The sequence below is a fragment of the Onychomys torridus genome, chromosome 11 (genome assembly GCF_903995425.1).
Source record: "Onychomys torridus chromosome 11, mOncTor1.1, whole genome shotgun sequence".
Lineage (NCBI taxonomy): Eukaryota > Metazoa > Chordata > Mammalia > Rodentia > Cricetidae > Onychomys > Onychomys torridus.
In genome coordinates, this window is record NC_050453.1 from 10,220,521 (window position 1) to 10,245,308 (window position 24,788).

A 24,788-nucleotide genomic window follows, 5' to 3' on the forward strand; every position below is an offset into this window, starting at 1 on the left:
ACAACCATGGCAATCTGGTACCATGATCACTGCCCTTTACTGAGTGTTCTAGGGATGTTATGCTGAACACTGCAGTTGTAATACAATTTTGTCTTTGCAGCATCCACGAGGTGGAGATTCCCATCTTACAGATGAAGTAACTGAGGTCTAAGAAACTTTCAAGAGGTCACTCAGATTGGAACCATGATTCGATTCACTGTATACCAATTTGTACTTTCCCGGTGTTCTTCTGTGACCACTGCCAAACAGCTTTTCACATCTGCAATTATTTTCCCTTGTTTGGGTCTTTCTTTTGGAGCTTCTATGAAAAATAGAGATAGGAAATGTTCTCCCTAGATAATTATTTTTGCAAAAACGCACATTTCTCCAACTTCATATGACTGGGCTGTAAGGACACTCTCACAGTGTCAAACACTTACTCTTCATTACCATTTAATTCAAATAACAGTCAGGGAACACCCCACACACTAGAATAAAATATCCAAGAACGTGGGGCTGAGCTCCTGTTTCCTCCCCCTCTGTTGAACCTGATTTCACATTTGAAAAGGTACCAATTCCCCAACCTTCCTTAAGACTTTCCTATCCACTTCCTGGAACTGCTCCAGAACCCTTTCATGGGCAGAAGGAGAAAAGGGAGCTTAGCCAAGAGTCAGGACCACAGAGAAAGAGATGCTTTCACCAGCATCTGCTGTGAGGCAAGGAGAGAGGGATGGCGTGTGCTCACCTCTGCCACTGAGTCTTCCTATGAAAGCCGACTGCTCCAAACTTGTGAACAAAAATAGGCAAAACAGAGTCACTCCTCCTAGGAACGTAAGCTTCACGTTCCTTAAAATGACTGCTGAATGGCCAGCACCGCTGCCCAGGAGTCCCGCCCACCACGCCTCCCACCCTTCCAGTTTGAAGTATCAGGTTCTACTAGTATGCTTTTTTCTTTTCCTTTTGTCTTTCTGTTTTTATAATGTTCTTACAACGTGGCTCAGGGTGGCCTTGAACTCATGATCCTCCTGCCTTAGATTCCAAAGTGCTGGGCATACAGGATGAGCCACCACATGCAGCCTGTGGAGGTTCTTACATCTAACTTACTCTGTAGTATTTGCCACCGAAGGAAAAGCAGTAAGTTCTCCCTTGCCTCCCCTAAACCCAGAGCCTGGCTTCCCTCTCAAGAAAGGAATCCTGTTTGCCTCCGCTAGCCACAGCACTGGCCGTGGGACAGTGGGGCTTATCTAGAAGCTGTCGAGCCAGAAGATCGTCGAACCTGCCAAGACCACCTTTGACAGGTACTGTGAAGCTACTGCTTACGCAGCATATGGGCCAAAGGAAGTGCTGTTACAAGGAACAGAGTCAGGGAAAGGAAAAGAAAGAGCAGAGGAGGGAAGAGAGGGAAAGGAAGGGGAGGGAGCAATTTGGAATCAAAACAAAATCAACTAACTATTAAGGAAAGGTATTTGTGAAAAACATGTTATACATTATATAATGTATATGTCTGTATATATATAATGTATACATGAATTACTTTATACATAAGTAATTTATAAAGCAGAATATGAAGTATACTCCTGTAATCCCAGCCCTTGAGGTACAGACAGAACAGACAAGGGGTGCAGCCCAGATCAGACTGCAGAGTGAGACCCCTCAAAAAGGACAGAGGAGGTGAGACGGAGGGACAGAATGGAGCGGGAGAGGGAGAAAGGAGGAGGTTGGGGCACAGGGAAGCCTTAGATCAGGAAGGGAGGACGTGGGACCTACAGACACAAAACAGCATGTGAAGAAGCTAGGAGATGGTGGAGCTGGCATTTTTAGCGAAAATGAAAGGCAGAGTGAAAACAGAAACTTAAGGGGAAGACAGACAAAATAAACTTAAAGTCCAAATGTTGATGGTTTTATGCATGATCATGGTTAACCGAGCAGGGAAAGGGGTACAGGGGAGAAATGGATGTAGATCTAAACCCAAGGAGACCAGCTAATGGTCTCCCTAGCTTCCTCCTTTCCTGTCTTTTCTCTCCCTCCTTCCCCCTTCCCTTCTCTCTCTCTCCCTTTTTGGTTTTTTGTTTTGTTTTGTTGAGACAGGGTTTCTGTGTAGCCTTGGCTATCCTGGAACTCTGTAGACCATGCTGGCCTCGAACTCACAGATATCTGTTTACCTCTGCCTCCCGAGTGGTGGGATTAAAGGCATACACCACCTCTGCCCAGCTAACATCCAAAATACTGTTATTTTTTTTTTCCTGAGGGTAAAAATTTGCTGGCTGTGCATGGCTGATTCTCCGGCACACCTTGCTCCTGGGATCCAGGGATGCGTTGTTTAACTGGCAGTTAACAGGTTATCTGTTAACACTTGACTTAAAGGCAGTGGTCCTCCTATTTTTACCTTTTCTATTATCTTAAACATCAGGTATAGCTGGCATCGGTATCTACACTCAACTGGCTAAAACAGCCACAGAATCAAAAGGCTTGTCCCTCCCTGGCTTCAGAATCCACAAAAGAGACGGGTTCCTGGATTCTGCCCAAATTCTTCTGTTCATAAGCACCTCAAAAGTACCGAAGCTGGGGTTGTACGCTCATAGAGATTTTTTTCTCCCCTTACCTGACAAGGTAGTACACACCTGAAAATCCAGCACTTGGCTAACTGAAGCGGGGGGGGGGGGGGGGGTGGGTCACAAGTTCAAGGCCAACCTGGGCTATATCGAAAGATCCTGTCTAAAACACATAAATAAAAGACTTCTTTTCCCCAGTAGTTTATAACTCCTGTTATGTTAGTATGGATGATTTAATCATAGCTCTCCTTAAAATATGAGCCAACTGATACTGGGCTAATATCAATTTATAAAATTTAACTTACATAAATGCTTACTCATTAAATTCACTTAGGTAATATGGGCATTAAAATGTGACTTCAAAACACTGATAAATGCAAATTTTGATATATCAATGGTAATAAACCCAGTAGCTACTTTAAGCAAACAGGAAGGCAGAAATCCTGAAATTTCTAACAGATTAAGTAACACCAAAAGGTAACAGAATCAGAACAATTCCAATGTCTGTGGCCCTTATACCCAGCACCATGCTTAGTTTTAGCACAGAATATCGTCGAAAGAAGACAAGCCAGTGTGGAACTAAGCCCATGGTCACCCGAGGGTCAAGTGCTGTGTTAAGCCCCTGACAAGTGTCTTAGATCAGACATAAACATTGGAATAGACCATTTCCCAACTGAGAGCCAAGAGTTAACTACAAACAATTCACTTTGTAAGTAGAACTGCGTTTGTGTGCACCAATTACACTGTGTGTCCGAGACTCCTAACTGCTTCTGCTATGTTGTATCCCAGAATAAAAGCAAATTAGAATTGCTAAGAATGGCAAAAGACATGACACACCCCTGCCAGCACTAACCATCTGATGGTCTTCATGCCTTACCTTTCTATCTGACAATTACATATCCATACCAGACTGTGCATTTTCTGACCTAGACCCTCAATCAGCAGTTTATATGCCACATTTGATACAGCCAAGGCAAAAGGTTTCCAGTTAACTGATGATTGTCTTTTAAAGGGGATGGGCCCTGACTAATTTTAAACATTAAGCTGAATGCAGATCTAGACGCTAATCTGTTCACCTCTATAGCTGGCTGCAAAGTTACATGGAGGGGCCCCAGACTTTGAGAAGAAAGATGGCCAGCATCAAAGAAGTCCCTTCACTAATTAAGTGATTCTAGATTCCATATTGTGAGTCTTTAAAAGAATAGCCTTTATTAAGCTTCTGTCCAGTCACATGATCGGGGGTGGGGGAGACAGGGGTGGATACACGATACAGTGAAGACTCCTACCATTGCTACGGCCATGGCTGGACCCTGCAGATCTGTTCTGCTCACAGTATAGAGCTCCTAAAAGAAACACTGGAAACTTCTCAAAAAACCTCTCTCTCCACACATGTACGTATACACACACACACACACACACACACACACACACACACACACACACACGTGTATACTTTTAAAACCCCCTTTCATGGGAATAAAGAAACATGGGTCCACTTAATAAAGAGCGCTCTTCGTTCTCTTCCAAAATTTAGTTTGATCGTGTGACAGATAACCCAGTTAACTGGGTACCCACTCTTAAAGATGTTTCTCAAGATTTGAAAGTATTTTCTGGTCTTCTCAATAACAAATGCTCAAAATCACATACTAATATTTCTATTCATAAATGAGACTCCCTACATCATACTGATTCTCTCGTCACTTTCTGTGACATCCTTCTTGATGTACTCTAGTGAGCTGTCTGATACCTTGGTCTCTCTGAGTCCGTTTGTTAACTCAGCATTTTTAAACATTTTATGGAAACATTAATATATTAATTTTATATTCAAACCCAGCCATGTCCCAACTGGATAAACCAAAGTGAGACACATAGGGAGACTTTTCAGTTGCTCTGTAGTTCCACTCCACCTGTCTGAACACACTTTTACTCTCTGTGGATAAAAAGTAAAGAACAACTCCTAAAGCATGCTGCTTCTAAGTGCTTGCTGCTTCTGCTCACAAGGAACTTCAGACTGAAAGCAATCCCACTGTAGAGTCATAAAACAAGAGACCCACATAAAAAACAGGCCCTCTGCTTACAGCCCCTTCAGAGGCCCCTCAAACAGGACAAGTGCCTGCCAGACTCAACCAATTTGCCTCTGCTGCCTCAAGGGAGATATTTACCTGCTTCGGTGTTTCTCTGGGGCTTGGTCCTTGAGCAGTAACAGCAATCTAAGAAGATGACATAGTTAAGAACATTGAAGAACAGCCCGATGACTCCGGCACTGAGAACCAGCAGGGGCTCCTCCGTCTTCTGGGGACTGATGTACCTTTTGATGGCTTCTACCAGGATGCTGAACATCAGGGCCACAGCAAAAATGGAATTGCCAAAAGCCCCTACAACATCTGCTCGGAGAAAGCCAAACGTGCTCTTCCTGTGCTGCCTGATATTGCTGGCCCGCACGCCAAACAGTCCGATGATCATGGACAACAAGTGAGAGAGGACTGCAAAGGCATCAGAGGCCAGGGAGAGGGAGTTGCCTATGTGTGAGACCACTAGCTCGAGCACAAATAGAAGGACGCTGACCACGCACATGAGGACCAGACGGAAGCTTCGGCCAGAGTATCGCCCCATGGCTGCCGCAACTCCTCTTTCTCAGGAAGGCAAGAGCTAGCACCGATTTAGAGATTACGAGTCCTGGATAACTCTCCCTTCAGCCTTTCAGCGCCTGTCATATTTGGAAACCACCTTTTATAGGCTGCTATAAAGCCATAAAGCAGTTTAAAGGGCAATTAAGCAAGAGATGTCACATGAGTCCAGGTTTGTGGAAACTGAAGACAACTGGCTTCAGGTGTAGACTTGGGAATTGTTTGTTTGGATGTGTTTAATTACAGGGCTTCATGGCTTTCCTTCCTGTAAAAGCTCACCCATAGCCAGAGCTTTTCCAGCTTCTGGCACATGCAGTAATAGCTTTAATAAAGCAAGCCACTTGGCATCAATGGCCATATCTTGTCTCCTAGGTGTGTAGTTTTTTAATGTAATCTGTGTGAAATGGAACATTCAAGGGTTGTCGTTCCAGAGCTATACCAAGTAAAAGGCCATCCCCATTATTTTGCCCACTTGACCAAAGCTACCCGCCCTCCAACAGTCTTTGTAAGAAAGACAAGAAAGTCACTCCCAATGGTCAGGAGAGGTTCAGACCCTCAGTCTGGAGGAGCTAGTGAGTGACAATGTTTCAGGAAGAAAGCCAAATGAGTTAATTGATGCAAGTTTGGGTTCTCACTTTAAAAAACTGTATCCCTTAGGCCCTTACAGCCTTTAACACTTATTAGTTGTTCAAGTATCTACACTAACAGTGGCCTGTATTGTTGGGAATAGCCACCAACTATATAGCTTTTTTGAATTAAAAAACTGTTTTAGGTTGGGGATTTAGCTCAGCGGTAGAGGCCCTGGGTTCGATCCTTAGCTCAAAAAAAAAAAACAAAAACAAAAACAAAACAAAACAAAAAACCTGTTTTAATTACGTTTATTGGGTGGGGTTAGCGTGTCTGCGTCAGGAGTACTTGTAGGGATCCTTTCTCTCCTGCTGTCATGTGATTCTGGCAAACATCTTCTAGACAGTGCAAGTGACAAGCTAAGAGCAGACTGTCTGAAAATGACTGAGTAGCAAGTCTGTCTCCCACATCGTTCTTGATGCTACAGTGGGTACCATGGTTACGTGACAGATGACTAGTAACTACTATAGGGGTGATCTTTCCACAGCTGGTCAAAATGCCTTCTCAGTTGAATGAAATATTTTTCTGCACTCAAGATTCAGATCTGGCCCATGAATCAATTGCTCCTGCTGTCCAGTTCCCATAAGGCCTTCATGTGTGTGATCTACTGACACACTGAAACTACTTTAAAGTTCTTTCATGAATGACTAGAAATTGCTAACACAGGTGCCCTAGTGGACCCTTGGAGCAGAGCCAGTAGTCTATATGCCTTGTTGTCTTTTGCTGCCGTGAGCACTGGGCAAGTAATCACTTTTGTGACTCTAATTTATAGTCTGTCTCTAAATTCATGGGTTCCACACCTGAAGAGTCAACCAACTTCAGGTTAAAAACAATTGAAAACTTCATTTGTAGTGAACATGGAGACTTAAACAATGTAGCAACTACTTACACAGCACTGGATGCTATAGAGACTTGGAGATAATTTTAAATGTATGCCAGGAGTTCAGATTGCATGCAAATACTTTGCCATCTATACGTGGGACCTGAGCACTGGTGTACTTTGGCAGTGGTGGAATTGTAGGACCAAGTCCTCTATAGATTCCAAGGGATGACTATGTCTGGCTTTTGGGGTTCCTGCACCAGCACTTTTCATGTTGGTAGTTTCATACTCACAACACATTCACACACTCAAGCTGACCTCAAACTCATGAACTTCCTGCCTTAGTCTCTCAAGTGCTAGGATCGTGGAGGGTGTCAAGCCTGGAAGATAAGCATGGAGTTTAAAAGGTTTTGATATTTTAGCTGACCTCCAGCTAAACAGTTTTAGAAACAAGCCAATTTATCAGACATAATTTCAGTGAACAATTCCTACCTTAATGTAACTAGAGTTCCTTTAAATAATGACTTGGGGGGAGGGGTAATCCCAGGCTGTTCAGTGTTAGAAGCTTAAAAAAAAAAAAAAAAAAGTAGCTCCAGAGATCTCTCCCCAGATGACCTTGTGTCACAGTATACAATATAAAATGTGAGATCTACATTTTGTTTTTGATGTCATGAATCAGAAAAACAAAAAACCTTACTCTTTTAGTTTCTACTATTTTTCTCCAAAGCAACACACACACACACACACACACACACACACACACACACACATATATACACATACACTTTTTAGATGACAAACTTTATTATGACTAAAGAAAGCCACATATTAGCAGCAACTTCCAGCTGCCCCTGTGGTATGAAATCTGTACCAACATGTCCCAGGTGCTGTTCTAATGACCTTCTTCTATAAGGTAGAGGAACCTGACTTCTCTCCATTTCCAAAGAAGCAGTTTACATTGGTCTAAGGATGGAAGAGCAGTACAAACATTCAGAACTGCCATAGCTAGCAAGAAATTGGTTCAGAGCCCAAGTCTGTGACTCAGACAGGCATGCTATATTCACTTCCAGTGTGTGGAGGCCAGAGTCCAACATCAGGTGCTCACCAATTTACGTCCTGAGACAAGGTCTTATGGACACTAGAGCTCACTAACTGGCTAGATTGGTGAGCCAGTAAGTTCCAGGATCCTCCTGTCTCTGCCTTCCCAGCCGGGACTAGAACTCAGGTCTACAAGCTTGTCCTACAAGCACGCTACTCACGGAGCCTTCTCAGGCTGTGTGCTGTATTTAACCTGCAGCTTCCTGGGGCATTTCCTGTTGCTCACAGGTAGCACAGCCTGCCTTTTCATCTCATCCCCTTCCCTCTATTAAGACTGAAACCTTACTCAATCTTCAAAGCATGCCTCACCACTCTAACCTTTGAAAGGCTTTGCTTGGTTCTCAACCTGGGAAACTGACCTGGAAATGAAGTGCTGAAATAAGGTATTTACTCAGTTGTCAGAAGAGGATGGGACAGGAGGGTCACAACTTCAGGCTAGCCTGGGCTACCCAGTGAGGTAGTCTCAGCAGAGGCACATGCCACAAAGCCTGGTGACCTGGGCTCAATCCACACTATCCACATGGCAGTGATAGCTGATTCCATCAAACTGTCCTCTGACTTCCATACACGTGCCTTGGCAAGCACACACTCCCCTCCCCCAAATAAATACATAAATGTTTCTTTCTTTTTTTTTTTTTAAGAATGTACTAAGGCTCCAAATGAGGTATAAAAGGCCTTCCAGGCAAACAGGTAGATAGGAAATAGTTTGCCTGAGAAGTGTAGAGGGCTGTGTTGAACTGAAGGACATTGAATGGGTTAATGAGCCATATTAGACTATAAAGTGTTCACACTTTGGGCTATAAATGATGAGAACTATAAAATGATTTCAGGGGGAAGAAAAACTACCTTAATAAACTACATTGGGAAAAACAAAAACATTCTTGAAAACATGGAGACTGGCGTGGTGGTCTCACACCTACGAAGGTCTAAGCCCTAAAGACAAAGCAACCACAGCCTGCTTGCCAGCCTCACAATGCAAGCGCGGACTGCAGGAGCCCGCCAGGGATGACTCGGGCTTCTGGTTAGTGACAGAGTGAATTCTGTCAGTGCTAGTCTTCCAAGCAGGAGGAAAGGGCCAGAGATGGGGGTGAAATGAGACTGGGGGACATGCTGACCTGAGAAGTGGACGAAACACACATCCCAGGAGAGCTCAATGTGGGCTAGAGCTCCAAGCGGCTGGTAAAAATGAGTTATTAGTCTATGAGTGCCGCCTGACACCGTGGAAAGAGTGACGTTGCTGATCTGTAAGGAGGCCACGTATGGAAAAGCTGGCACGCGGGGACCTAAGAGGGGGCCAGGAAGGAAAGCCAATAACTAAGAAGTCTGGTGGGGTGGGTACACAGCAGGCAACAGAAGTCAGGTAACAACACAATCAAAGTACCGGTGTGTGCGCTGAGACAAGAATCAGACATGCACCCCAGGCTTGCAGGCTTGCCCTTCAGAGCTCATTGCGACCCACCATGGTGGGGAAGACAGGAAACTGCCAAGATGCTGGCTTCTTAAGACAGCTGGGGAGAGGGCACCCCTGCCTGCCTGGCTTTCAAAGACCATCCTTGTGTGTATGATTCTGCTACTGCAAGATGAACTGAATACATAAAATATTATAATTAGTTCATGGTGTTTATTACCCAGGCTGTTTACAGAAAAGTATTTCCCACTGTTAATTTAGGCATAAGAATAGCTGTTTATCTCATGTGATTTCTTTTTAGAACTTTTAAAAAATGAAAAAGAAAAACTTCATCTGAGAAGATATTAGTATCACTGGTTTTAAAAAAATGAGGATGAGCGAGTGGCTTCTGTTTCGTCCATCAGTAACTCCGACCAAACAAGGTGTAGAACTTGGCAGGGTTCTTGCCACAGACACACATGGCTCCTGGCTGCAGCTCACACAGAGGGTGGAAAGGAATACAGAGGCTTTTGGCTCCCATGGACGGAGCCCCAGGTTCCACATCCTGATCCCTGGAATTAAAGAGACAACAAGTCCGTTCACTGCTGCTGCACACTGTGGCCTCCCTCCTCAGTGCAGGTCTAGAGGTGAGTGACATTTACCTGGCAGTTGTCTTTTTGATCCAGTCCTCACAGTCAATTTCCCCACAGAATGGAATCTGTGCAATCTGATAAGAACAGAAAAAGCACTGTCACTAGAACTCCCGAGAGGAGCACCTCAGGTCTCTGTCACCTTTCAAGCAAAGGGGGAGCCATGGTACCTCTGCAAACACTGGAACTTTGCTCAGAAGTAGACAAGAGAACAAAGGATGGTTTTGACACCACCCCAAACCCACACTTGGAAAACCAGACCCGGATCACACTGCGTGCCTGCATCAACCGACTGTGACCCCATGAACTCTGTTGCAGACCCTCTTCAGGTTGGGAGCACTGCCTGTTTTACAGACCTGGCTGTCAGGAGGATGGGAGGAGGTGACGAATAACATGATTTCGAGATAACACAACAGCAGCAGTGACAGGCAGGCAGGCCTCACTCAATCCCTCACGTGTTAGACTGACTTTAAAAGACAAAAATCACTTTTTATCAGGAAAATCAACCTTTGCCAAGCGTGGTAGTGCACATCTTTAATCCCAGCACTCAGGGGACAGACGCAGATAGGTCTCTGAATTCGAGGCCAGCCTGTTTCAGGATAGTCAAGGCTACACAGAGAAACCCTGTCTAGAAAAACAGAAACAAAAAACAAAACAAACAAAAACAGGTAACTTTTCAATTTTTCTTTGAATAATGGGCAGAGTCAAGACTTGATATTTTATTGGAAATTTGAAATTCATCTCGTATGCTAGCCTGTAGTCCCAGCTACTTAGAAGGCTGAGACAGAAGGATCACAGGTTCAAAGCCTGACAAGGTCTCACAAAGCAAGTCCAAATGTGCCTATCTCCAAATAAAAGTTGGCCACAACAGGGCAGGGCGTGAGTCCAGTGGTGGAATGCTTAACCAGTATGCGCACAGACACTGTGGGCCCCAAGAAGGGGGTGAGAAGGAAGGAGAAAATCTCTAGCCTGGTTTTTCTTTCAATAAAATGAAATGTCTGACAGGTCAGCATTAAGGCTTGACAGTTACTTTCCATACCTAAATGGGAACTGTTTGCAATAGCAACTACGTAATTCCTAGAGATCAATGCTAATGCTAATGTCGGGAAGAGCAGCTGAAGGCTATCTAGAATCTAGATAACGGAAACTTGAGAGCGAACTGAGGGCTGGCAACCTGGCTGGCAGGTGAAGCCAGACAAGGCAACTCCAATCCTAGGAAACAGCATGGTAGAAGGAAGGAAGGAAGCCCACTGAGCTACTCTCCGGCCTCTGTGTACTGCAGCATGCACTCACTCACACCAGAGATGTGGGAAAGATGAGGGGTGGCTGAGAGCAGAGGGGCGGCAGTGCTGCTCACCAGTTTCTCGTGAATTGGCAGTGTTAGAGTTCACCTACAAGGATCATGAGTTCAACTCCTGATCTACACAGCAGTGTCTCAGAAACAAGCAAGGAAGCTCCTCTGCACAGCCTTCCTGTGCTCTTGGGATCTAGTGAACATGTTTCAGAAGGCTTCTCCTCTAAGAAGTGAAAGCAAATGGGGAGGAGGAAATTACAGAAACAGCAACTTCTTCAAATGGCCCTTAACTCCAAGGAAGGGCAAACACTCTTATGCTCACTCGGTGAATGTGCCAGTCTAATCCCTGAAATTTACCGACTGCTAGCCTACAAACAGAAGTAATACATTTCTAGGTGTGTCCTGCAAGCCAGGGACTGGATGGAGAGAAAGGGGGAAGAGACCAGTGACAGGACACATTCAGAGAAGTCTTTTTGTTTTGTTTTGTTTATTTTTCAAGACAGGGTTTCTCTGTAGCTTTGGAGGCTGTCCTGGATCTTGCTCTATAGACCAGGCTGGCCTCGAACTCACAGGGATCCACCTGGCTCTGCCATCCAAGTGCTGGGATTAAAGGCTGCGCCAGCTCAGAGAAGTCTTAATACAGAAACTCTTTGTGCCATAAAAATGGAGACAAAAGACCCAAGATTTAAGCCAAAGTAACAGTTGCTTCCCTGTATGAGAGCTGCAAACCCTTAATATTTGCAAACAAAATGCATAAAAAAGAGCATTTATAAAATAGTATGTAATATATAAAATAACAATGGCTGTAGCACATGAAGAAATTTCTATTTGGACTCGTAAGTGACTCTGCCAGAGCCTGGTGGCACAGGGAGATAATTTCAGCTACTTAGGGGCTGAGGCAAGAGGATCCAAAGTTCAAAGACTAGCTTGGCAGTGAGTTCAAGCCAGCCTGGGTGACTTAGTGAGAGTGTGTGTCTTTACTGTGAAATAACAAGCAGCTCCAGTGGCAGAGCTCTTGCCTAGCATGCCTGAAGCCTGAGAGATCAACCCCAAGCACCATCACTGAATACAGCAAATAAACTAAATGAAAAGAAAGGGTGTACTTGAAAATCAGTGGACAAATTAGTCTCCTCACTCTTTAATAGATAAATAGATAAACCAATAAATAAAAGTGGAGAGGGAAAAAGTAATGATTTACCTCAATTTAAGTTCCAAAGATCCCTTCCTAGTAAATATACTTTTACTTAACAATAGCCTCAAAGGTCTTTGATGGTCAGTCAGCACATCTAGGATAATCCACACGAAGCAAGAGGGGAGGGCCACTGACTGCTGATATAATAGACACAATCTATTTATTTTCCTATAGATATGAAACTAAAATAACCCTGCTCCACTTTAAAATTTCAAACTCGGGGTTGGGGATTTAGCCCAGCGCAAGGCCCTGGGTTCGATCCTCAGCTCCAGAAAAAAAATTCCAAACTCTTAGATTAATTTATCTAATATTAGAATAAAACATAGAACCCATTAACACCTTGTGAATCTTGTGGCACAAGCCTCTCATCCTAGCTCCTCAGAAGACTGGAGCAGGGAGATTACAAATTCAAGGAACTGTCTGGGCTATAGAGAGAGTTCAGAGCCAGGCGGCAGTGGTGCACGCCTTTAATCCCAGCACTCAGGAGGCAGAGGCAGGTGGATCTCTGTGAGTTCGAGGCCAGCCTCTCCAAAGCAAGTTCCAGGAAAGGTGCAAAGCTACACAGAGAAACCCTGTCTCAAAAAACCAAAAAAAAAAAGGGGGGGGGAGTTCAAGGGTCAACCTAGGCAATTTAAGGAGACCTTTACTCAAAATATAAAGAAGTGGGTTGGTGCTATAGCTCAGTGGTAAAGGGCTTGTCTAGCATCAGCATGCCAAAGCCTTGAATTCAATCCTCAATACTTATGAAAAAGCCAAGTGAAGCAAAAATAAAATAAAATAATACATGCATAAATCGCACAGGAAGGAAACCCCATGCTAGAAGATGGCCACATAACCTCTATCCTTTTACTAAAAGCATGCAACATGAGTCAAGGGAACACCACAGAACACAGAAAGGTAAAAGGCCAGAATAATAGTAAACCAAAGCCAAGTGCCGAAGAAGTAGGGATCCTCTAGGAATTCTGAAATCATCTATTTTACAGCTCAGTAAAAAAAGTAAGAGAGATGAATTCCTCTGCACCAGTAACAAGACATGCATTATTAGGCTATCATTGCAAAAAACTTGGTCTTTTATTCTCAAGAAGGAGTTTTAAAAATCTGAGGAGGAAGAACATTAAACTGTGGTAGAGAGATCTAACTTCTGGCATCTGTCTAATCCTATGGGCTAATTTGTTTAGACTCTGGCCCATGGTTTTCTCATTTGTAATCTGGAGACACAGGACTGGTTGCATACTTAACACGTATATCAGAATACTAAAGTCCATAAGTGATTCACTCCAATCATACTGAGCTGAATAATATACAATCCTTTTATTTGACTGGGTTAGAAAGATTAATACAAAGTGTAAGCTGAGGGAGTTTTAAACTATGATTTACTGAACAGTGGTGGAAGTGCAGTTCAGGGGTACAGCACTGACAAACACAGTCAAAGCCCTGGGGTCAATGCCTAGCCCCCAGAAAACAATCAAAACCAAGACAACTTGTTTGAAAGTCTCTTACCTTTCCAGAATCTAGTACCTTCTGAAAGTCTTCCAATGTATTAGATACAACCATATGAGCTTTAAGGTCTTCAGAAGCCCTACCAAAATAAACCAGAAAATACATAACTTTTCTTACAAATATGACAGGTTTTTTTTCTTTTTTCTTTTCCTTTTTTTTTTGAGCTGAGGATTGAACCCAGGGCCTTGCGCTTGCTAGGCAAGCACTCTACCACTGAGCTAAATCCCCAACCCCAACAGGGTTTGTTTGTTTTTTAATCCCAAGATAAACAAGACTTAATGAACTAGTAAATGAAGGTCAGAGGAACCCAATGTGAGTACTAATCCCCTGACTAGCAGTGGCCATGAATAAGCCAGCCACCTTATTCCAGCAGCACCTCAAGCCTACACGTGAGAAACTTGCCATGCACACAAAAGGCAGCTGCTACTTCTGTTACTGCTGCTGAATGGTCCTGACTCCCACTTAATACTACCTGTGGGAGTCTGTTATTTTTCAAATCCCTTCTACAAAATTGGAATAATATTGTAGCAGAAAATATATAAAATTGCCCAATAATAAAACATGAAGGTATGAATATATCATAACAAAGAATACATATGCATATATAAAGATATTTTCACAGCATCAACTCCTCCCACCCAACATTTCTGTCCCTGCTGTGGATGATTGACTGATAAACAGAGTGCTGACTGGCTAGTAGCTAGGCAGGAAGTATAGGCGGGACAAGCAAAGGGGAGAATTCTGGAAAGTGAAAGGCTGAGTCAGGAGATGCTGCCAGCTGCCACCATGAGAAACAAGATGTAAGATACCGGTAAGCCATGAGGCAACTTATAGATTAATAGAAATAGGTTAATTTAAGATTTAAGAACTAGATAAGCAAGAAGCCTGCCACGGCCATACAGTTTATAAGTAATATAATTCTGTGTGTTTACTTGGGTCTGAGCGGCTGTGGGACTGGTGGGTGAGAGAGATTTGCCCTGACCATGGGCCAGGCAGGACCAGGAGATAACCCCAGCTACTTGTCCCCACCTCACTTCATAGCCCAGGTTGGCATGGATCATGTTTTCTGTCACTTCAGCTAGTATGTCTAGGTGTGCACCACCATGCCTGGACCCACAGTCTCCTCTGTCAGGGCCTCAGCCTCTAATAATGCTACTGGTAATATTTTCATCTACATTCAAAATCACACATGTGGTGATGAAGGAAAAAAGGACAGTTGTTTTTTCTGAATCTCCAGGCTAAGACCTTGTGAATTCTTAGCGATTGCTAGCTGTCAGTCAAATCTGTTCCCTCTTTTCCCCTGTCACATTTTTGTAGTGAGATAGGATAGACTGACTAGGAAAAGTCAGGGGCACTTCGCGCCCTGCATCTGAAGGCAGTAGACACGGCTCTTGCACCCTCACCCACCAGGACTCCCTTGACATGACTGTCATCTGGTTTGTTCAGTCACTAAGTTCTAGGTGATGGCAGAACCAATAAAATGAGTGGACCCAGGTTCCTGAAAAGTACATCCACTGGACCTGCAGAGCAACTTCACACTGTGTCACATAAGAAAAGGGAAGCTGTGCCACGGCTGCTGACTTTGGCATTCTTTTGTTTGTAACAGTTTAGTCTACTTCACACAGGACCTCTTTAACCTAAGCTGACATTAAGGAGGCTGGGATGTAGCTCAGTGCAAGGAAAGGAGCCTGCCTAGTATGAAGGAGGACACAGATACTTCCCTCAGCACTGAAAGAAAAAAACAAAAACAACCAGCCACCCTAATATTAAATCCAGTACCTGAGCAGGAGGACTCACCCCGACAGTCTAGGCTGCACAGAAGGAGCCTGTCCTGTGAAAGGAGGGAGACCTCAGGAATTCACGTTGGTGACGGGTCTACACTGCAATGTCCTCAATTCAGTAAAGTTAATCAATACATTACTTTCTTTGTACTTGGTAAAATAAAGATCCAACAAGTATGCACTGCTATCTTCTTTTTAAGATGAGTTGTTATCTTAATTCAGCTTTTCCTTAGAAATAATAGTCTATATAGAACTGACTCTTATTCAAAGGACCTATAAGCAAGATTGATATTGAAAATTGTAGAAGATAAATAAAGATGAAACCAAAATTTAGTGAAGTAAATACATGCTGACTGAGAAATTATAACCTGAATTCACACAATCAGAATGACCCCTATCCCCACATCCATACAGAAAAATAAACACAGAATATTCCAGTTAACTCTCCCTGGACGTGGCTTCCATGAGAAGTTTTGCTGTTTTATAATAAGCCTGCACATCAGTAAGAAATTACAGAAACAAAACGAAAACCACTGCAAGAATGCACGGCACATAAACGATTTGGACGGGCCTTCTTTGTGAAAATAACGGAGTGTGAGTCAAGTGAAAGAAGAGCTGCAGACTCTGCTGGCCAGGAGTGGTGGCACTGGGGGCTGAGGCACGGGGAACGGAACCCAAGGCCAGCCTCCAGTCTGAAGCCAATCCAGGCTGCAGGAGGCCTGTCTCCAAAAACAAACGACAACTTGCTTTATAAAAATACATATCTGGAGCCTGGGGCGATAGCTCAGCAGCATGGTAGCCCCTTTCTAAGTTCGAGGGCCTGGGTTCAGCCCCCAGAACCTACAACAAAACCAGTGCATATGTGGTGCATGCTGTATCCCAGGACTCCTGGGACCTGCTGGCCATCCCGTCTAGCCTACATGGTAAGCTCTGATCCAGTGGACCTTGGCTTAAAAGGTACAAGGTGGATGTACGTGAATAAAGGCAACTCTGGCCTGATGTGAACACGCACATGTCACCTTTTACTAACAAAGTTTTCTGTCAGGTATTTACTAAATACTTCATGCCAATAATGGTCTAAGGGTCTATTACTACAGAAACAAGAAAACACTGTTCTCAACAAGCTTATTAGTTTAAGCAATCTTTGCAAGATGACCAGAGGAAAGGAAGGAAAAAAAAAAGAAAACTGCTTTTCTGTCACTAATGATGCTTGTTTTCCAACCTTAGACATGTTAATGAATCACAGGAAAGAAACCTCAGTCAACCAGAAATTTAACAGTAAGCAGTCAGGGTCTCTAGGTATGAGGTCCAGCAATCTCTGCTCCTCAAATTCCAGAAGACTGAGAACAGCAAGAACAGGACCTTGGTACCTCAGAGAACAATAAGTAAGGAGCTTTCCAATGCCTCACCCCACAACACTCCTTGTTCCCAATGCAGACAGACTTCAAATACATCATGTTATCTATACATCAAGCAAATCCTAAAATAACCCTTCAAGACACTTTTATTAAATGAGTCCAGAGAGAGCTGCAAATTAGCTGCCTAGAAACACCCAATCAAGCAACAAAGGCGAGACTAAAACCAGTTTATTCTCTCCCTATCAGATTTATTGAGACCCAATGTGGCCTGGTACGGTGCTGCATGCTTTTCATCCCAGCACTCAGGCAACAGAGACAGGTGGGTCTCTATTTGAGGCCAGCCTGGTCTACATAATGAGACCCTGTCTCAAAAAAAAAAAAAAAAAAAAAAAAAAATTAAATAAACCCAATGTATATTAGGCATAGAGTATTGCAAGGCAAAGGAATAAATATATCATGGGCCACCTTCCCTGACCCCAAACCAAGTTTCTATCCCTAGGGATAGTTGCCTTCCTTACTGCTTCAGAGAGGCAGAGGGAAAAATCCTCTTACAGGTTACGCCAGCCCCAACGCCTTGACTATCTCATATTCCCAAAGCAATCAAGGGGTTCTCAGCCTTGGCTACCCATAATCCTCGGGGGAGCTTTTCATTTCTTAGGATTTATTTATTTTTTCCTTATGTGCATTTGTGAATACCTGAATGTATGTGTGTGTACTATCTCTGTGCCTGGTTTCTACAGAGGCTCTGAACCCAGTTGTGGAACTGTGGAACTGAACCCAGGTCTGAAGTAAGTGCTCTTAATGGCTGAGGCATCTCTCCAATCCCATTTATTTTATCTTTTAATGTGTGTGTGTGTGTGTGTGTGTGTGTGTGTGTGTGTGTGTGAGAGAGAGAGAGAGAGAGAGAGAGCGAGAGCGCGCACTTAAGAACCAATGACTTAATACAAGAACCTGGATCTGAAGTTACCCCCGATTAGTTCAACAGACAGATCACAGTTTCATAGGAAACACGCACTTAGGAACCCACAAGTCCAAACTACAAATGGAATAAGAAACTAAGTGGCCCTGGAGCTCAGGGAGAAAGGCTACTTCCAGTTGTGATAATCCCCAATCAATCCCTTGTTCTCATCTCAAACGTCAGGTGAAAACAGGCAAGGCGAAACGTCAGGCAAGGAGACACTGGTAAATCACAGAGCTACCTTGTGAAAAGGTTAAGCTGGATGTCTTCCAAAATCTCTTCAAGTTTGGCCTCAGCTTCTTTTTCAGCAATTGTCAACTTCTCTCCAGTATCTCGTCTGACAGCTACGAACTGACAGTTCTTCATATCACGAGGCCCCACCTCAAGTCTAACTGGAACTCCCTATAAAACAAAACAGGCAGTTAAAATTGTGCATGTGTATCTCAAGTTGAATATAGACTATTTCATGGCTTTATCTACTGTAAATCATCTAACAGTCAAAAATCAATCATAACCAAATAAGAAAGGGCAGGCGATATTCCTGACACACTACAGAACTTATTTCAGTACAGAAGGAAGTGTCTACTGCCTCCGTTGTCAGAACTAAGCAATCTCCTGATAGAGGGAAGTCCATGTGAATATGGGCATTCCCATTTCCTCACAAACAGCACGTGGTACATGGAGGAACACAGAGGCAGCATGAAACCAAAGATACCCCCAAGGCATTGAGGGGGTTAGTACACTAGTACACCCCAGACTCGTTCCTGGTAAACATGTGCTCTGGCTGGGATGTCTGGGCTCTCAGTGGGCCCCAGCGTGCACGGGAATCACCTGCAGGGCTGTTGAAGTGCTCCTGCCAGGCTTCATCAGTTCCTTGTTATTGGAAGTTAAAGGATCGGCTGAGATCCGTATGGGAAGGAGCTACTACTTGCTGCACAGGCTGTTGGCTTTAGGATAAAGTCTGAGAACCACCATGCTCTCAGGTTTCCACGAGGTAACTTAAAAATTGGCTATATGCAAGCATAAGACTCTCGCATATTCAAGTCTTGTGTGTTTCCATCTTTGAGGGAACCAAAGCCCTTAAGGTCCAGGGAGACCTTGCATTTGTAGGGTCTGGAACCCTATCTGAAAAATAGTAGGTCTTAAATTTTAGTGAAAAATCCTTTAAAACAGTGATTCTCAACCTTCCTAACGCTACGATCCTCTAATACAGTTCCTTACGTTGTGGTCACCCTCATCCATAAAACTATTTCATTGCCTCTTCATAACTGTATTTTTGCTACTAATATCTGATATGCAGGATAAATGATATGCAACCCCTGTGAGAGGAGGTCTGCTCTACCCCCAAAGGGGTCACCGCTCACAGGTTGAGAACTGCTTTAAAACCAATTTAGGGCTCTGACACTGTGAGGCAGGTACTTCTTAATACAGCATGGCTGCTGAGTCGTACTCACATCAAAGACAAAGGGAAACTTAAGGCCAGCAGGCCCACTGGACCCTCATGAACAGGTTCCTGGGGATAGAGTGATAGACATAAAGCCCTATCTTTGGGGGAAGGAAGTAAAGAGGGAAGGGAAGTGGAGGATTCAGAAGCAGGTGGCATTTAAATCATTTTGGTTCAGCTAACAGCAACAGTTTCACATATGAACTGGCTTAGAGAAGCAGCTGCTGGTATCTCAGCTATTCCTAGGTGGATGAAAAGCTGCGGCTAGAGACAAATCAGAGGACAGTCTGACTGTCTTTAAGGTCGTCCCTGAAGGTAGGGAGCACAAAAAAAGGAGGGTCAGCAGCAGAGCTGATCCTCAGCACAGATTTACCATAGGAGCCATTTTTAAAATGAGATGATAAATGTCAGTGGCTTTGTAATTAGAGATGGTTAATTCTGAATAACCCCAACACATCAAACATCAATTCTTAAGTTCTCAGTTACTATCTCAGAACGTGTCCCACTCTACTCCTCCTAATTCCTAGACTAAGTTAATATTCTTTATCATAGCTTAAAGAAAATGGTAAGTTTGAAAAGTAGAATAAAGGGCATCCACTACCTAATAATGAAGCTGTGCAGTAAATGAAATACCCCAAAAATATGAAGCCAGAGCTTAGATAGGCTTTGTATGCACAGAGTTAGAAACAACAGCAAAGGGATATGCAGCCATGTGGACCAGACTGCAAAAGTGGAGGCGACCTGGGAAGATTCCATCATCACCAAAACCTCCCTATGCCAATGACTGAACTCGATACAAGCACCGTACCCACCAAATGAGGATTACATGTTATATAAACAAACACTTCACAATCATTTTTATTCTAACGTAATGAAAACTGGCTTCCATAAGACTTTTAGGGAGACAGGCACAGTACTGGAAATCAAAGGCAGGACCAAGCACACGCCAAGTGTTCTCCCAAGCTACCCACTCCTGAACCACCACAGAAATTAGCACACACTCTAGAATCCCGTTACAAAGTATGACCTATACTGGTGTTCAGAACTCACAACTATAAATATGGGAAGGTAATAAGAAATCCTTAAGTTTGCAGAAATCTAGATCTCCCCAGTGCAGGACCCCAGCGTACCTTCAGTTCCCAGTGATTGAACTTCCAGCCTGGAGAGTAGTTGTCTCGTAGATCAACTCGGACTCGAATGTTAGCGCCATGCAGCCGCCTTCGATACTCATTGCATTTTGCCATCAGTGCCTCTCTGTCTTCTTCGGAAAGGGCATTTGTGATTCCACACGGAATGACCACCACCTAGAGTCCAGCCAAAGACATACCACATACACATAATGACATCTACAATAATGAATCATTTAGATCCTACCGAAATGAACCTTACAGAAGTTAAAACATGCCACCAACACAAGCTTTTAAATATATATAATTTTACTACAATTAAAAACATGGTGCTGGAGAGATGGCTCAGTGGTTGAGAACACTTACTGCTCTTGCAGGACCCAGGTTCGGTTCCCAGGACCCACCTAGGGACTCACAATCATCTGTAAGTAACTCCAGGGAGTCCTACCATGGAGTGCTCCAACACACATGCAAAGCACAGACATACACTTGAACATGCATGTATACACATGCACACACACACACACACACACACACACACACACACACACACTGAATCTTTAAATAAAACAAAATAAAATAATCTACAACATAAAGCACCCTAAAAATTTCAAATCTTACTACTGACAAAAATTCCTAAAATTTGTTGTTGGGCCACTCTATTAAAAACAAATTACTACTAACAAAAACAATTAAATATTTAGGATGATTCAACATCAAAGGGCCTTAAAAATCCAACTGTACATAATTATGTCTTGAAATACTACATTTTGCATTGCTTTAACAGCCCTTTTTCTATAAAGAATCTCATGGGCTACATGAAAACCTGCAGTGTTGTAGAGTTGTGACCTTGAGCTGCACGTGAATTTCACATTGCAACTCAACTGCAGGAGCACACACAGTACAAGACAGCCATTTATCCCTCATCCCACCCTCTTCCTTATCATCCTTATTCTGAGCCTGGGGCCTACCAGGCCCCCTCTTTGTTTCCCAGTGTGTCTCTCCTTCAGGGTAGCCACTTTCTGTTCTTTATGTTTGTCTGTGACTGACTGCTGAGGTCACATCACCTGGCTGTTTCTACATCTCCAGTGGCATCTGAGGAGCACTAGAATCTCCTCCCTTTCCTTTTTATCACCTTTGGGAAGACCACAGTTCTTCATCTCTCTGTCATTGTCCACTACATCTCCAAACTTCCACTTTCCTCTGAAGACATGGTCTCCCATCTCTCCAAATATCTCTTGGGAAAAGTCAGCAAAACTGACCTAAGAGTTTAGGAGCCAGGTGGTGGTGGTACACGCCTTTAACCTCAGCACTCGGGAAGCAGACGCAGGCAGATCTCTAAGTTCAAGGCTAGCCAGATTTACAGAGCAAGTTCCAAGATAGCCAGGGCTACACAGAGAAACCCTGTCTTGAACCCCCCCTCCCCCTCCCCCTCAAAAAGCTTAGGTGTTTAAGTCTGCATGAAGAGAACAAGCAAGGATGTGTTGTCCTATAATGCTGTGGTCTCTCTGGCTGTCTCTGAGACAGAATCTCACTATGTAGCCCTGACAGGCCTACTCTTTCTCTAAACTCTGTATACAGACAATGTTGGCCTGGAACTCACAGAGATTGGTCTGCCCCTACCACCAATGTACTAGAATTGAAGATGTGTGCCTCGACATCCAGCAATTGGTTTAATTGTGTGTGTGTGTGTGTGTGTGTGTGTGTGTGTGTGTGTGTGTGTGTACCTAGTGTGGCTGAAGGCACTGGACTCTGTCTTACTCAAGGTTTTTATTGCTATGAAGAGACACCATGACCACAGCAACTCTTATAAAGGAAAGCATTTAATCTGGGTGACTCACTTACAGTTCAGAGGCTTAGTACATTATCATCACAGTGGGAAGCAAGACAGCATGCAGGCCAACAAGGTGCTGGAGCTGAGAGGCCTTACATCTTGATCCAAAGGCAACAAGAAGTGAACTAAGACACTGGGTGTGACTTGAGCATATATGAGACCTCAAAGCCCACCTCTATGGTGACACACTTCCTCCACTAAGGCCATACCTCCTAATACCTCCCTTTGTGGGCCATTTTCTTTCAGACCACCACAGACGCTCCCCCTGAAACTGGCATTAGAGGAGGTTGTAAACTGCCACACGTGGTCACTGAGAACTGCACCTCAGGCCTCTATAAGAGCAGTGGTATGCTATTTTACCAACCAAGCCATCTCTCCAGCCCCAGGTCTTTTAGCCATGACCACAGACAGCTAGAGTGAGCTGCTTCCCAGTCTGGCTTGGAGGTTTGATTTAAAGACATTTCCTTTTCAGGGCTACAGCATGAACTGGTTTATCACTAACACAATCCTCAGTCTGTGGTGGTATTGTGTTCCCCAAAATATTGTGTGTTCCCCGAAATAAACATATCTGGGATCAGAGAACAACCAGCCACTAGAACAAAGCAAGAAATGGTGTCTAGAAAATGGGAAGAGTAAGCCATAGCAGAAGTTGGGTGGTGGTGGTGCATGCCTTTAATCCCAGCACTTGGGAGGCAGAGCTAGCCGGATCTCTGAGTTCAAGGCCACTTTAGAAACAGCTAAGCATGGTGACCCACGCCTTTAATCCCAGAAACCCAACCTTTAATTCCAGGGAGCAGGGGCAGAAAGAGAAAGGTATATAAGGTGTGAGGACCAGGAACTAAGGAGAAAAGCATGTAGTGAGTAAAGCATGTAAGTTAGTTAAGCATTTGGTTGGTTAAGCATTCAGGCTTTGGAGCAACACAGTTCAACTGAGATTCATGTCGAGGAGGACTCAGAAACTTCCAGCCTGAGGAAACAGGATCACCTGAGGAACTAGCAAGGTGAGATAGCTGTGGCTTGTTCTGTGTCTCTGATCTTCCAGCAATCACCCCAATAACTGGCCTCAGGTTTGTTCTTATTAATAAGACTCTTTAAGATTCCTGCTACATCAGTCTGTTTTCCAATAACTAAATCTTACCACAAATCAATCTGTGTAATTTCTAATCTGTCTCCAACATGTACTAATTAGTTAATTATCACCAACACTAAATGCATTTCATTTAACATACTATATTTTATTTAAACAATTCTAAATAATTTCAAAAACTTATTTCTAAAGAAAGTTTTAGGGCTAGAATGACTGCTCTACAGTTAAGACCATCCACGTGGTGGTTTACAACCATCTCTAATTCCAATTCTGTGGAATTCAATGCCCTCTTCTGACATTGTTTGGAACCAAGCATGCACATGGTCCACAGACATACAGGCAGACAAAACATTCACTCAAAATAAAATTAGCAAACATAAGAAAAAAATTAAAATAAGATTTCAACAAAGTAATTTTTAAAATTCTTGAGATAATACATAACAAACATACATATCTTTACACAATATAATGAATGGTCTAGGCTGTATTTTCTATTGTTTCAATGGTCCTTTGCAAACATGGTCTATACTCTCACAAAAGAAATGATAAAGAGGAACATTTTCTTTACCTGAACAGAGGCTACACGGGGTGGTAACACTAAGCCCATGTTGTCCCCATGAACCATGATCATCACACCAATAGTCCGAGTTGTCAGGCCCCAGGAGCACTGGAATGCAAACTGCTTCTCTCCTGGTGTCTTTGGATCCTCAAAAACTATTTCACACATCTTTGAAAAATTCTGGCCTAAATGGTGTGATGTCGCTCCCTAAAGTAAGGAGAGAAACACAAGCTTTAATTTTAAACTATTATTCCTTTAAAATAATGACAAGATCACATACTTTAGAAAACCACCACATCTACTGTTTTATCTCTTTTTCTGGCATTAATGCTTAAGATACAAGTATGATTGACACGCCAAGAGAGAAGGACTGGTTAAAAAAAGTGCCAGTTTTGCTCTGGGCAGCCCCTTCCAACAGGAATAACTCCATATGTAAGACTTTACCTGAGCTCGTGCCTGGGGATTCAGGACAAAACCCAACTTCACTGCTGTGGAGATGCAGAAGAGGCCTAGGAAGCACATGGTGCTCTCCACCACTGTTCTCGTTTTACCCCTCTCTTCCCCTTTCTTTTGGGAAGGGTCTCATACAGCCCACGTGGCCCTAGAACTCACAGTAGCCTGGAATACCTGATCCTCTTGCCTCTACTTCAAGGGGATTATAGGCGTGCACCATGACTCAGCTCAGTTTAATGGAGTATTGATCATCAATATATCAATAATTGGGGCTAAATGGCTCTATGCATGAGAGTCAAGCACTGTACTTGTTCACCAATAATTACATCAACATAATGAGGCAGCATGCACACATTTTGTACTGTTTAAATCATGTTAAACTTATCTCAAGAATCCATCATTTCTTTCTGATAAAAATTTCAAAATCCTTTGAGTATTTTAAAAATGCACAATGCATTACT

The 24,788-nt window shown here is 43.4% G+C and overlaps 1 protein-coding gene across 3 annotated transcripts in view; it reads right to left on the bottom strand.

Annotated features, from left to right (window-relative positions):
* Nucleotides 1-9,297: 9,297 nt before the first annotated feature.
* The window catches only part of Eprs1 (glutamyl-prolyl-tRNA synthetase 1), a 69,007-nt gene continuing 53,516 nt past the window's right edge, over nt 9,298-24,788 (bottom strand). For 2 of the 3 annotated variants that reach the window (XM_036202016.1, XM_036202018.1), the window contains 6 exons: nt 23,884-24,081; nt 20,398-20,571; nt 18,065-18,225; nt 13,727-13,805; nt 9,753-9,817; nt 9,305-9,662 (listed from right to left, as the gene is read on the bottom strand). In XM_036202016.1, the coding sequence (XP_036057909.1) occupies nt 9,512-9,662; nt 9,753-9,817; nt 13,727-13,805; nt 18,065-18,225; nt 20,398-20,571; nt 23,884-24,081 (828 nt within the window). In that variant the 3' untranslated portion in view covers nt 9,305-9,511. Of the gene's footprint in view, nt 9,663-9,752; nt 9,818-13,726; nt 13,806-18,064; nt 18,226-20,397; nt 20,572-23,883; nt 24,082-24,788 lie in introns of all 3 variants that reach the window. The other variant, XM_036202017.1, reaches the window with a different exon arrangement.